Raw genomic sequence first — 14,940 nt, forward strand, 5'->3', positions numbered from 1 at the left:
ACACCAATTTAGGAGAAATGGATGAATATATACAAAAATACAAACTGCCTAGACTAACAGAAGAGGAAATAGAATTCTTAAATAATCCCATATCAGAAAATGAAATCCACCAAGCCATCAAAGAACTTCCTAAGAAAAAATCCCCAGGGCCTGATGGATTCACCAGTGAATTCTATCAAACATTCAGAGAACAGTTAATCCCAATACTATACAAACTATTTGACATAATAAGCAAAGAGGGAGTTCTACCAAACTCCTTTTACGACACAAACATGGTACTGATTCCAAAACCAGGCAGGTCAAAAACAGAGAAAGAAAACTATAGACCAATCTCCCTAATGAATATAGATGCAAAAATCTTAAATAGGATACTAGCAAAAAGACTCCAGCAAGTGATCAGAAGGATCATTCACCATGATCAAGTAGGAATTATACCAGGGATGCAGGGCTGGTTCAACATTAGGAAAACCATCCACATAATTGACCACATCAACAAGCAAACCAGCAAAAACCACATGATTATCTCAATAGACGCAGAAAAAGCATTTGATAAAATACAACACCCATTCCTATTAAAAACACTAGAAAGCATAGGAATAGAAGGGTCATTCCTAAAAATAATAAACAGTATATATCTAAAACCATCAGCTAATATCATCTGCAATGGGGATAATCTAGATGCATTTCCAATAAGATCAGGAGTGAAACAAGGATGCCCATTATCACCTCTACTATTTGACATTGTACTAGAAACACTAGCAGTAGCAATTAGAGAAGAAAAAGAAATTGAAGGCATCAAAATAGGCAAGGAGGAGACCAAGTTATCACTCTTTGCAGATGACATGATGGCCTACTTAAAGTATCCTAGAGATTCAACCAAAAAGCTAATCGAAATAATCAACAACTTTAGCAAAGTTGCAGGATACAAAATAAACCCACATAAATCATCAGCTTTTCTATATATCTCCAACACAGCTCAGCAGCAAAAACTAGAAAGAGAAATCCCATTCAAAATCACCTTAGACAAAATAAAATACCTAGGAATCTACCTCCCGAGACAAACACAGGAACTATATGAATACAACTACAAAACACTCTCCACACAACTAAAACTAGACTTGAGCAATTGGAAAAACATTAACTGCTCATGGATAGGACGAGCCAATATAATAAAAATGACCATCCTACCCAAACTTATTTATCTCTTTAGTGCCATACCCATTGAACTACCAAAATACTTCTTCACTGATTTAGAAAAAACCATAACAAAGTTCATTTGGAAGAACAAAAGATCAAGGATATCCAGGGAAATCATGAAAAAAAACACATATGATAGGGGCCTTGCAGTCCCTGACCTTAAACTATATTACAAAGCAGCAGTCATCAAAACAATTTGGTACTGGCTAAGAAACAGAAAGGAAGATCAGTGGAATAGACTGGGGGAAAGTGACCTCAGCAAGACAGTATATGATAAACCCAAAGATCCCAGCTTTTGGGACAAAAATCCACTATTTGATAAAACTGCTGGGAAAATTGGAAGACAGTGTGGGAGAGACTAGGAATAGATCAACACCTCACACCCTACACCAAGATAAATTCAAAATGGGTGAGTGACTTAAACATAAAGAAGGAAACCATAAGTAAATTGGGTAAACACAGAATAATATACATGTCAGACCTTTGGGAGGGGAAAGGCTTTAAACCAAGCAAGACATAGAAAGAATCACAAAATGTAAAATAAATAATTTTGACTACATCAAACTAAAAAGCTTTTCTACAAACAAAACCAATGTAACTAAAATCAGAAGGGAAACAACAAATTGGGAAAAAATCTTCATAGAAACCTCTGACAAAGGTTTAATTACTCATATTTATAAAGAGCTAAATCAATTGTACAAAAAATCAAGCCATTCTCCAATTGATAAATGGGCAATGGACATGGATAGGCAGTTCTCAGATAAAGAAATCAAAAGTATTAATAAGCACATGAAGAAGTGTTCTAAATCTCTTATAATCAGAGAGATGCAAATAAAAACAACTCTGAAGTATCACCTCACACCTAGCAGATTGGCTAACATAACAGCAAAGGAAAGTAATGAATTGTGGAGGGGAGGTGGCAAAGTAGGGACATTAATTCATTGCTGGTGGAGTTGTGAACTGATCCAACCATTCTGGAGGGCAATTTGGAACTATGCCCAAAGGGCGACAAAAGAATATCTACCCTTTGATCCAGCCATAGCACTGCTGGGTCTGTACCCCAAAGAGATAATGGACAAAAAGACTTGTACAAAAATATTCATAGCTGCGCTCTTTGTGGTGGCCCAAAACTGGAAAACGAGGGGATGCCCATCAATTGGGGAATGGCTGAACAAACTGTGGTATATGTTGGTGATGGAATACTATTGTGCTAAAAGGAATAATAAAGTGGAGGAATTCCATGGAGACTGGAACAACCTCCAGGAAGTGATGCAGAGCGAGAGGAGCAGAACCAGGAGAACATTGTACACAGAGACTAATACACTGTGGTATAATCAAACGTAATGGACTTCTCCATTAGTGGCGGTGTAATGTCCCTGAACAATCTGCAGAGATCTAGGAGAAAAAACACTATTCATCAGCAAAGGATAAACTATGGGGGTGGAAACACCGAGGAAAAGCAACTGCCTGAATACAGAGGTTGAGGGGACACGACAGAGGAGAGACTCTAAATGAACACTCTAATGCAAATATTATCAACATAGCAATGGATTCAAATCAAGAAAACATCTAATGCCCAGTGGATTTACGCGTCGGCTATGGGGGGTGGGGGGGAGGAAAAGAAAATGATCTATGTCTTTAATGAATAATGCTTGGAAATGATCAAATAAAATATAATTTAAAAAAAAGAAGTTAAGTATATAAGGATAGGATTTAGGTTACTGGGACTTGTTTTAAAACACGGGACATCATTGAGGAATGGGAAAGAGTACCTAATAAAGGCTACTAAAGCATATTTTCCTGCAATCTTGTAAATCTAATGAAAAGGTCTTCAAAATTAAAAGGCAAAGGGAGGTAGAAAATTACCTGTATACATCTACAGAGCTAGATTCAATAAAAAGTACTAGCAAAAGATAAAGTGTTTAGAAATTCATAGATGCCTATACCCAAGAAAGCAATAAAAGGCATAGACTCACATGTTTATAAACAAATGCACAAAGGCTGAATAACAAAGCTTCAAGGTGCACTAGAGATCATACCACAAGAAGGCAAATTTTCCTTCAGAAACATCTTTGAAACTTAGTGGAAGGGGGCAGCTGGGTGGCTTAGTAGATTGAGAGTCAGGCCTAGAGACAGGAGGTCTTAGGTTCAAATCTGGCCTCAGACACTTCCCAGCTGTGTGACCCTGGGCAAGTCACTTGACCCCCATTGCCTAGCCCTTACCACTATTCTGCGTTGGAGCCAATACACAGTATTGACTCTAAAACAGAAGGTAAGGGTTTAAAACAACAACAACAACAACAACTTAGTGGAATAGAATTCATGAATAGAATAGAAATGAATACTGCATGGAAAGTATACCTTAATCAAAATAAAAAGGATTTGGAATTAGCTGAATGGCCAAATCCAAAGAGCAGCTATCAATGGTACAACTATCAACTTGGGAAGAGGTTTAATGTTTTTAATGGATTTCTTTCATCCTCAAGGATGCATCCTTGGCTATATGATATTTACATTTTTGTCAGTGATTTGGATATTATTTATCAATTTTTCAGATAATACAACACTTGACCAAATCAGGTTCTAAAATAAATCCAAAACACCTGAATTTTGAATAAATCCAATATGTTGAATAGTAGGAGTAAATGTAAAGTCTTATAGTTGGGGTAAAAATCAATTTTATTAAGTACAAAATGGGAGCAGTATGAACAGATTGCAGTGCCTATGAAAATGATTTAGGAGTTTTAGTTGATCACTGCATCAATACGATTCAATGGTATTATATGCTAACTGGGAAAAAATTACTAATGCAACCTTGGGAGGTATTAAGAGAAGGATGGTATCCAAATAATGGAGGTGACAGTCTTGTTGTAATCTTTCCTGATCAGTTTCTAGGAACTATATTTTAGGATGAGAAAAATTGTAGAGTGTGCCAAAGAAGAACCTAATGTAGAGTCTGGAAGTCAGGACAGATGAAGATCAGGTAAAAGAACTGAAGATGTTCAACCTGAATGAATCTAATATATGTAATTGTTTTGTTTTCATGTATTTGAAGGGACATGTGACTTGGAAAAAGGATTAGTTTTGTTCAGTTTTGTCCCAGATATGAAAATAAGAAGCAATGGATGGAAGTTGAAGAGTGGCAGATTTTCAATAGAAGGAAAAACCTCCTAACAATTAGAGCTATCCAGAACTGGACTAGGCTGCTATTAGAAGTTGTGGGTTCTTAGAGAATCAACTAAAAAGCTAGTGGAAATAATCAACAACTTTAGCAAAGTTGCAGTATACAAAATAAACCCGTATAAATCATCAGCATTTCTATATGTTTCCAACACATCCCGGCAGCAAACTTAGAAAGAGAAATTCCATTTAAAATCACCCTAGGCAATATAAAATACTTAGGAATCTATCTGCCAAGACAAACACAGGAATTATATGAGCACAACTACAAAACACTTTCCACACAATTAAAACTAGATCTAAATGATTGGAAAAACATTAATTGCTCATGGCTAGGATGAGCTAACATAATAAAAATGACAATGCTACCCAAATTAATTTAGTTATTTAGTGCCATACCTATCAAACTACCTTTTCTATTGAATTAGAAAAAAACTATAACAAAGGACATTTGGAAGAACAAAAGGTCAAGTATATCCAGGGAAATAATGAAAAAAATGTGAAGGAAGGGGGCCTACCGATACCAGATCTTAAACTGTACTATAAAGTAGTAGTCATCAAAACAATATGGTACTGGTTAAGAGACAGAAGGGAGGATCAGTGGAATAGACTTGGGGTAAATGACCTCAGCAAGACAATGTATGATAAACCCAAAGGGCACAAAGAGCGTTTGGGACAAAAAAATCCACTATTTGACAAAAACTGCTAGGAAAATTGGAAAACAGGATGGGAGAGATTAGGTTTAGATCAAGATCTCACACCCTACACCAAGATAAATTCAGAATGGGTGAATGACTTGAATATAAAAAAGGAAACTATAAGTAAATTAGATCAACATAGAATAGTATACATATCAGATCTATGAGAAAGGAAGGCAAGCAAGATTTAGAAAATATTACAAAATGTAAGATAAATAATTTTCATTACATTAAATTAAAAAGATTTTGTACAAACAAAACCAATGCAATCAAAATTAAAAGGGAAGCAACAAATTGGGAAAAAATCTTTATGATAAAAATCTCTGACAAAGGTCTAATTACTCAAATTTATAAGGAGCTAAATCAGTTGTACAAAAAAGTAAGCCATTCCCCAACTGATAAATGGGTAAGGGACATGAATAGTCAATTTTCAGATAAAGAAATCAAAACTATCAATAAGCACATGAAAAAGTGTTCTAAATCTCTTATAATCAGAGAGATGCAAATCAAAACAACTCTGAGGTACCACCTCACACCTAGCAGATTGGCTAAAATCACAACAAAGGAAAGTAATAAATGTTGGAGGGGATGTGGCAAAATTGGGACATTAATGCATTGCTGGTGGAATTGTGAATTGATCCAACCATTCTGGAGGGCTATTTGAACTATGCCCAAAGGGCACTAAAAGACTGTCTGCCCTTTGATCCAGCCATTGCACTGCTGGGTTTATACCCCAAAGAGATAATAAGGAAAAAGACTTGTAAAGAATATTCATAGCTGAGCTTTTTGTGGTGGCAAAAAATTGGAAAATGAGGGGATGCCCTCCAATTGGAGAATGGCTGAACAAATTGTGGTATCTGTTGGTGATGGAATATTATTGCGCTAAAAGCAATAATTAACTAGAAGAATTCCATGTGAACTGAAACAATCTCCAGGAATTGATGCAGAGTGAAAGGAACAGAACCAGGAGAACATTATACAAAGAGACGGATAAACTATCACACAATTGAATGTAATGGACTTCTCTATTGGCAGCACTGCAATGATCCAGGACAATTCTGAGGATCTTATAAGAAAGAACACTATCCACATCTAGAGAAAGAACTGTGGGAGTAAAAATACAGAAGAAAAACCACTGCTTGATCACATGAGTCGATGGGGATATGATTGGTTGATGTAGACTCTAAATGATCATCCTAATGCAACATTAATAATATGGAAATAGATCTTGAACAATGACACATGTAAAACCCAGTGGAACTGCTCATTGGCTATAGGAGGAGGAGAGGGAAAGAACATGAATCATGCAACCATGGAAAAATATTCTAAATTAGGTAATTAAATAAAATTTTCAAATTAAAAAAAAAAGAAGTGGTAGGTTCTTGGAAGACCTCCATGAATTGACATGGAGTGAAATGAGCATAACCAGAACATTGTACACAGAAAGTGAAACATTTTAGAACAATCAAACATAATTGGCTTTCCTATTGTAAGGTAAGAGAAGAGATAGTCTACATCAAGAAGAGGACAGTCTCTGACAGAGACTAGCCGAAGAGAGTGGGGGAGGACCAAGAAGAAAAAACTGTGAATTCCAGGAAAGAATCAGAAGCTTGGAGGTTCAACTGGTCATTCACTTCCAGCTGGGAACTTGAGGAGGGAGGTGGATTTCCTAGGTTGGGAAGAAGCCCATCTCTCTAGGGAGATCTGTCTCTTCTGAACCCTTGAATACTTCCACTCAACTTTCAGTGACAGTAATTTAAAGTCCTCAGTGGATTTTGTGGACTGGGACTTTTGAAAAGAGCCATCACATATCCCAAGAAATCCCAAGGATTTCTCTCTCTCCCTTACCTGTCCCTGGACTCCGATATCCAAGTTTTAGTTCGCTTAGGAGTAGGGACTAACAGGCAGTTGGCAAGAAAGAGGGATCAAGGCTGAGAAGCCTTGAACTGCTAGACTTTGGAAGGCCAATCTGCTAGAGGGGACAAGATGTAGGGCTTCCCTGTTTACCCACTTTCCTATTTGATATCCTTACCACCCCTTCCCTGCTTGAACCCCAATAAATCACCTGTTATTCAAGATTTAGTTATGGGCCAGTCTCTAACAATAAAGATTTGAGGAGGGTCACACCTCTCCCCAGAAAGGGGGGTTGACTTCTGGATCCCAGTGATTTAAGACTGCCTGACTCAAGGAATTGACATCTCTCCTTGGCAGTGGAGTAGCCCTAAGATCCCAAAGGGGAATGATTAGTTGATATCCCTGGGGAAGCAGAGGTAAAAGAATTCATCTTGCCTCTCAAGGATAGATGGAACCTCGGGGGGGGGGGGGAAGGGGGCAATCTTGTCATCTCACTAAGGCTTCCCTCTCTAGTCTTCTGTCTTCTATCTCCCAGAGAACATTCTCTGGGGAGACATACTTCCCCTTCAAGGAAACAGGATTTGGCTATCTCCCCTCAGAAGGAAGGTAGGAGAAGAAGGATCTCTTCACTCTCTCAACCTCATTCCCTCTTTCTCTCCATCATCATTATTCCTTCCCATAATCCCTCTATTACACTACTAATAGCAATGCAATGATCCAGGACAACCCTGAGGGACTTATGAGAAAGAATGCAATCCACACTAAGGGAAAGAACTGTGGGAATAGAAATGCAGAAGAAAAACATATGATTTATCAATTATTTATATGGGTATATGATTGGGGTTTTAATTTTAAAAGATTACTCGATTCTAAAACTGAATAATATGGGAATATCAAGTGATGACATATATATAACCTAGTGCAATTGCTTGTCAGCTCCGGGAGTGGGGAGAGAAGAGGTGTGGGAGACAACACGAATCATGTAGCCATGGAAAAATATTTTTTTAAAAAATTTTTTAAAGAAAAGAAAAAAAAGAAGTGGTGCGTTTTCCTTCTCTACAAGTCTCCAAGCAAAGTCTGAGTTATCACTGGAGAGAGGGTTCTTATTCAGATATAGTTTAGACTAGATGGCTTCAAGGGTTCCTTCTAACTCAGATTCTGTGATAAAAGCACTGAAGTCATAAATGATTTAAGGGCAAAATTTTTAGCTACTTTATGAACTTAATTCTACTTGGTTCCTTTGCATAATTTTAGACACCAAATATCAATAAAATGCAATGTGTGCCTCATGTACATGTTCTATACTCCAAATTCAGAAATATTAGCATATAAATGATGAGCTATAATTAGTTTATTAAAAAACTAAAAATTGGCTTATTAAAAAGCTATAAATTGGCTTATAAATGATCATCTGAACTTGTACACCATCCATTTGATTAGTCACAGGCATGTTTACTTATAAAAAGTTGAGTATTTTGGCCATAACATATATACTTAGGCATGCATTAACTTTGTGAATACTTGAGTGGACCTGTGATTTCCTCAATGGGTGATTTCTCTATCAATGAAGACTGGTTTCATGTATATTGGTATATGCATCAAACTACCTGAAGTTCTAAAAAAAGTATAGAATTATGAGTTCCTTTACATTTTCCATTCTCCATTTAGAAGTGTTTATATAAATTAATGTATCTATAACTAAAATACAGGAGTATTAATATCTTTTGTGCTTACCTCATCAATGATCACTTCTGAACCCATATTGTTCAACTCAGCTCGTATAAAATGAGTTTTAAAACTGTAACATTTCAAAAGATATATTTTTTAGAATGTAAAAATATAGAAATTGTGATAAAGCCAAAGTTTGTGTAGAAAGACTACATGTTAAGTACAAAGATGGGTATGACAGCACATTCAAATGAAATGCCATTTTTGATAATATAGTCAATTGTTAAAAGGTAACTATCTAGTTTGAGTTTTAAATATGCCTTTAGCTGGACTTTGGATCAGATTTCACTTCTCATAATTATCACTGCAGATGGCTGGTTAGGAAATTGGTGAATTTCAAAATTTCAATTTGGGTATTTTTGTTTTATCTATTTTTTCATCTCATCACTGACCCATCTATCATTACTAAAAATCCAAAACTCAAGAAAAGACACCCATAAAAATTTTCTTTCGCTATCTCCAGTTTCTTCATCTATAAAATAATAATAATGAATAAGCCTGGCCCACTTATCTAATAGTTATTCAGGGAGACTATTTAAATCTTTAAAAGTACTACTATACAAATAGAAGATATTTTTCTCCTCCCAGACCTATTATGGCATCAATTTCTTAATTCATTTGCTTAAAATCAATGAAATTTCTGTGCATTTAGAGTAAAATTCTTTTTTTTTTTACCCTTTCCTTCCATCTTGGAATCAATACTGTGTATCGGCTCCAAGGCAGAAGAGTGGTAAGGGCTAGGCAATGGAGGTCAAGTGACTTGCCCAGGGTCATACAGCTGGGAAGTGTCTGAGGCCAGATTTGAACCTACGACCTCCCGTCTCTAGGGCTGGCTCTCAATCCACTGAGCTATTCAGCTGCCCCCCTAGAGTAGGATTCTTAATGTAAATTTATTTGTACAGCATAAGATGATCACTGAGTAGAAAGGTTGAAAAAAATTCTAAATTTCTTATTTTTATATAAGAAAACTATTTTACGTAAGCTTAAAAGGGGAAAAATTAGCATAGTACAGAAGAAAGGGCACTGGCTTTGGAGTCAGAGGATCTGTAGTCAAATTCTGATTGTCATTTACTACCTGTGAAAACCAGAGCAAGTCACTTAGCTTCTCAGTGTAGTGTTCTTCATCTGTAAAATGAAAGTGTTGGACTCAATTGCATAAGGGGTCCCTTTCAGTTCTAAATCTAGGTTCTGTTTTTTTTTTTAATATTCAGCAACAGTTTTCCTCACATGCCCTTTATCAAACAAAACGTCACCCTCTTAAACACAATAAGCATAAGATGAAATGACGTGATTAGTAGTTAGCCTTTAAGTAACAGTCTTATTCCCCAATAATAGTATCATAATAAGGTAACAATCTTATTCCCCAATAACAGTATCATAATGAGTTACTACGGTACTTTAAGAAAACATAGAATGACATATTCTTCCATTGTATAAACTCAAAGTATCATATTTAGATCTGGAAGGGACCACTTAGGAGGTCCTGTGGATGCACTTCACATTTTACATGAGTAAACAAGAGGTATAGAGAAATGAGTTGACCCAAAGTCATTTGGCCAGTTACTGGCAGAAGCAGGATTTGAACTCGATTCTTCTACTTATAGATCCAGAGCTCTTTTCACTATCCTATACTAATTCCAGAACACTTAAGAGTGACTCCTGGAGAGGTACATGGCTGTCTGAATCATGAGAACATAATTTAGGAAACTACTGTCACAATTTAATTCACTGATAATCTAATGTAACCTGACAGCTTTTTTTTTTTTCTCCTCTGATGGGCAGGAATAAGTGACATTTGTGGGGGGAAATTTAAGTATTTATCAAATGACTAATCATCAAAGGGAAGAAAATATTATCTGAAGAGAAGTTCTTTCTTTTATTTTAATCATCCTGTCTTGCTGCACTAAAAGCTAATGAATGATGACTTGAAAATAATACATAAATTTTTTCACAGATTCTGTTGCTACATCTAGGGTCACCTGAAATAATGGACTAAACCATTAAAATTAATGTTTATAAAGGGCTTAATGTAGTTAAGTCAACGGATTATAAACATTTCTTCTTATTTAACCTAACACTTATTAAGAGTTTTTAATGCTACATGTAAAAGTTTTAATCCCACCAGTCACACCCCAACCAAAAGATTTAGATACTTATGCTATTTAAAAATGCCTGATCTAAGAAAAAATTCAATGAATAATGACAAAATTTGGTAACAGCCTAAGCTAATTAATCATTATTACTATATATGTTCAATACCTGCTTAATTCAGTCTGGGTTTCTGCCTCAATCAATTGATCCTGGAAGTCCTTTTTTCTTTTGGCTGGGGTATAATAGCGATACTGAGAAAGGAAAGATTTTGCTTCTGTTTTTAACGTGCGAGGAGTGAATGGTAGTTCCTGGTTAGTAAAGTGTGCAGAATGCTTCTCCAGCAGATCTCCGCTAGGTGCTTTCGAAGCAAATAACTGAAACATTCGTGGATTTTTGGTATTCTTAGTACTGCCAGTGGCGGCATTACGTGAGGATACACAGAACTGTCTTCGGGGACTTGATGTACCTGAGGTACTATAGCTCCTGCGAGTTTCATTTCTGAAACTTTTTTCAAGAATCGAAAAATCTGGAAATTGCTTATCTGATGCAGGTGGTAATGATTTTGATAAAGATGGAAAGTCATTTTCTTCTTCAGTTTCTTCATCCTTATCTGGTAATTCCTCTGAAAGCTAAAAACAGAAATAGTATTATATCACTAAACAATAAGGAATTTTCCAAGAAAATGCAACAATAATCACAAAAATATATTTTTATCCTTTATTCTTAGGTGCCTGGTTAAATTATATGTCCATACATTTAATTTTGTTGTTCAAACTGTAGACAGTGGTTTCTAAATTTCTTGGAGGCAGGGAAATGTCCTATTTCTTTGGAATTATCCACAATTTTTATAAGATATTGTGTTACAAACTTGAGTCCAATTTAATTATAAATATAGCTATAGCAATCAATGCCAATTCCTTTCATTCTAGGAGCCCACTTTTGTTATTTTGGGCATTTCCTGCATCAGTACAGCCATCCCTACTTCTAGCCCTTAATAAATGGTTTCCATGCGTTGCTATAGGTGAAAAAAATTGTTATTTGTTGGCTAAATTTCTGGAAATTGGGTCTCTCCAAATTTGCTAGGCTGGACCTCAAACCACAGACTTCCAACATAGATTTAGAATTGGAATCTAATCTAATTCAAATCTCCTTTTTTAGGTAAGAAAGCTGAGGCTATTGGTTTTCCAAGGTCACTTAGATAGTGAATGTGCTACCTTTGTGTAGTTACCGTTGACTATGTTCTGCTTATAATCTTTAGGAACCTATGTCCACACCATAATAAGAACCTGGAGTTAGGACATCATTAGAGCTAAAAGACTATTATAAAATCTAAAAGCATTACTAGTACTACTGAAAGTAAGTCTCATGTATCCAATTAGAAAGGTGATGTCTGGAGTTATAAAATCTAGCTGAAGGAAATGTTATGTAAACTCATGGTTTCCCGAGTAAGAGATGGAAACATTTACTAAAATGTTAGTGTAATTATTAGGATTTAAGATGCAATCCAGGATTGGTTTGACTATCATTGTGGCTGGTGAGCCAGCATCAGTTATAGTATTCATCAAAATAAAGGATGTTTCTGAATAAAGGCTACATAGTCTAAAAGGAAATAGCATTAGAAAAGAAAAAATATATAAAAGTAGATATCTAAAAAAAATTAAGCCAATTGTTGATCATATTTAGGTGTTATATATGTATACATATTTTTTTAATAGCTAGGAGAGATGGAAAGGGGACTGTAGCTTATATTAGGACAAATATGGTACCCAATAATTGTGCTTGTGTGAGATTTCAGTCAACTAGCAAGGTCAAAAAGTCACATAAGGGCTGACCTTCAAGACAATTGCCAGGGAAAAACCAAGCTTCCAAACTATGGACACCTAAAGACCAGCTGTTTTATCAGGGGCTGGCCACCCATGATAACTGGTTGTATTGTACCTACCAGTATGCCAATCAGTGAATAATCAGATGATTAAATGACAAACATAGATGAAACTTTGTAATTAACAAATCTTTGAAAATCAAATTTTTATATCTTGGAACTTTTCTTATCCCTTGACTATCCCACATTCTGAGAATAAGAATTTAACATTCCTAGAACAGTAATGGTGCACATTGTAAACACTCAAATACTTGAATTACTCATATCTTACCAAATTGGAAGCATAAAATTCAAATGATTGCAAATCCAAATATTGGTTACCCAAAGATTTAACCTTTAAAATTGACTGCCTCACGAGTACATTAAATTGTTTCTAGTTTTAAACTTCTGAGGAAAATCTATTTTAAAAATAAACATTCTTTTAATATAATAATTTTTCTAAACTATTGATTATAATCATAACTTTTCCTTTTGGAAAAAAAATAAAATATTTATAATGTTCAGTGATATGGTGCTCTATTGTTCCCTTTTGTGTTCTGCTCTTTTTGGGACAGAACTGCCATCAGTTTTCCTTTGAAGGGAATTAAAGCCCTGGCCACCCCCATTAACCATCCCTGAAGAGCATAGAAGAGTCTGTAATTTCTTGCTACAATTTGTGACTTTAAAAATGCCACCCTTGAGGGGAAATACAGTGTTTGGCAAGGGTAATCCATCAACTGTTAGAGAAGTCAGTCGAATCATCTATTAAGCACTTACTATGTAGGAGGCACTATGCTAAGAGTAGAAGTTAGGAAAAAAAGGCAAAAACTGTCTATGCTCTCAAGTAGCATATATTCTAATGGAGAAGACAACATATAAGTAGGTGCATATAAGATATAAAAACAATTAGTTCAGTCCACTCCAGATAGGTTGTAAAGGGTTCAGAGCTTCTTTGCACATTTCATGATAAACATCCAGTGACATTAAAAATCCTTTATATATAATATTAACCTTTCATATTTTAAGCCCATTTCTTCTCTCTATACCCCTTCATATAAAAAATGACAGAGAATGCACCTATATTTGTGAATAATTTCTGTTAATATCATTTAGTAACATGTAGGACTTTCAAAATTATATTTGCAATGGTACATGAATTATTTCTTGAGTACAAATCAGGCATTTTTGTAAACTAGTACATTGAAAAATAAATTTACCAGTCTTACTAAATGGTGTCCTCTTGACTGAAAATTTGATATAGAAGTATTACTATATGTAGAATAGCTTTAAGCACTGGAGGAAATGGATAAATATATTTATAGTCTTTATAAGGTCCCGTCTGCTATCATTTCCTCCTATGAATAAATAGAAATGCAGGTTAACTGACTTTGCTAACTACTAGAAAAATACTTAAAAGCAGGTTAAGATGAAAGTTGTTCTTTTGACTGACACAAAGAGAAATTGTTTTAAAGTAGAAATAATAGGAACCTTTGTGGAAAGTTACCTCTCCATTATAAAGTTTTGAATAAAGAAAAAAGATATACATAGTCATATGCAACCTAAATTCTGGAGAGAATACTGAAAGGCTTCAGAGAAGAGCAAAATCCAATGGCCTAATGCTTTGAAAGTGAGCTTAGGAATATAATTCCAGAGACAGAAGCAGAAATTTTTCCAATGAGGAATAAAGAGAAGTAGAGGTAAACAGAACAATGTGATGCACACAGAACTTATTTTAAAAAAAAAAAAACAACTTGTTTTTTAAAAAGACATGTTTAGAAGATAGAAGCAAGGGCAAGCAAATCTAGATGAATACAAATAAGTAGAGTGGTCCTGTAAGAAGAGTATGAGGTGGGGCAGCTAGGTGACTTAGTGGATTGAGATCCAGGCTGGGAGATGAGAGGTCCTAGGTTGAAACCTGACCTCAGACACTTCCTAGCTATGGGACCTAGGGCAAGTCTCTTAACTCCAATTCCCTAGCCCTTATGGATCTACTGCCTTAGAACTGACAGTATTGATTCTAAGATAGAAGGGAAAGGTTTAAAAAAAAAAAAACAAACCAGAATACGAGGACTAAAGCTTAGAATAGGCTGAAGCTGGTTATGAAGGTTAAGGAAAACAAAAGTCTGATTGTGGGGACGGGATTCATAATCTTGTGTGCAAGAGAAGAATCAGAGAAGGGATAGAACTACAGGTTGGAGTGATGGGCTAATGATAACAGATTACAATGAGGAGGCCAAATTATTCAAGCCCCTTTTCTGTTTTCTTTTCCAAGGAGAATGATCTTTGGATTGGGAAGGAAGAAACAAAAAATGGTTAGCAGAGAATAAAAAC

At 35.4% G+C, this 14,940-nt stretch overlaps 1 protein-coding gene across 9 annotated transcripts in view; it reads right to left on the reverse strand.

The window, feature by feature from the left end:
• The window catches only part of SPATA7 (spermatogenesis associated 7), a 91,977-nt gene that overhangs the window by 15,021 nt on the left and 62,016 nt on the right, over nucleotides 1-14,940 (reverse strand). For all 9 annotated transcript variants that reach the window (XM_056810573.1, XM_007472670.3, XM_056810574.1 and 6 more), the window contains 2 exons: nucleotides 10,917-11,377; nucleotides 8,664-8,727 (listed from right to left, as the gene is read on the reverse strand). In XM_056810573.1, the coding sequence (XP_056666551.1) occupies nucleotides 8,664-8,727; nucleotides 10,917-11,377 (525 nt within the window). The remainder of the gene's footprint in view (nucleotides 1-8,663; nucleotides 8,728-10,916; nucleotides 11,378-14,940) is intronic.

This window comes from Monodelphis domestica, chromosome 1 (assembly GCF_027887165.1).
Source record: "Monodelphis domestica isolate mMonDom1 chromosome 1, mMonDom1.pri, whole genome shotgun sequence".
NCBI classification, from domain to species: domain Eukaryota; kingdom Metazoa; phylum Chordata; class Mammalia; order Didelphimorphia; family Didelphidae; genus Monodelphis; species Monodelphis domestica.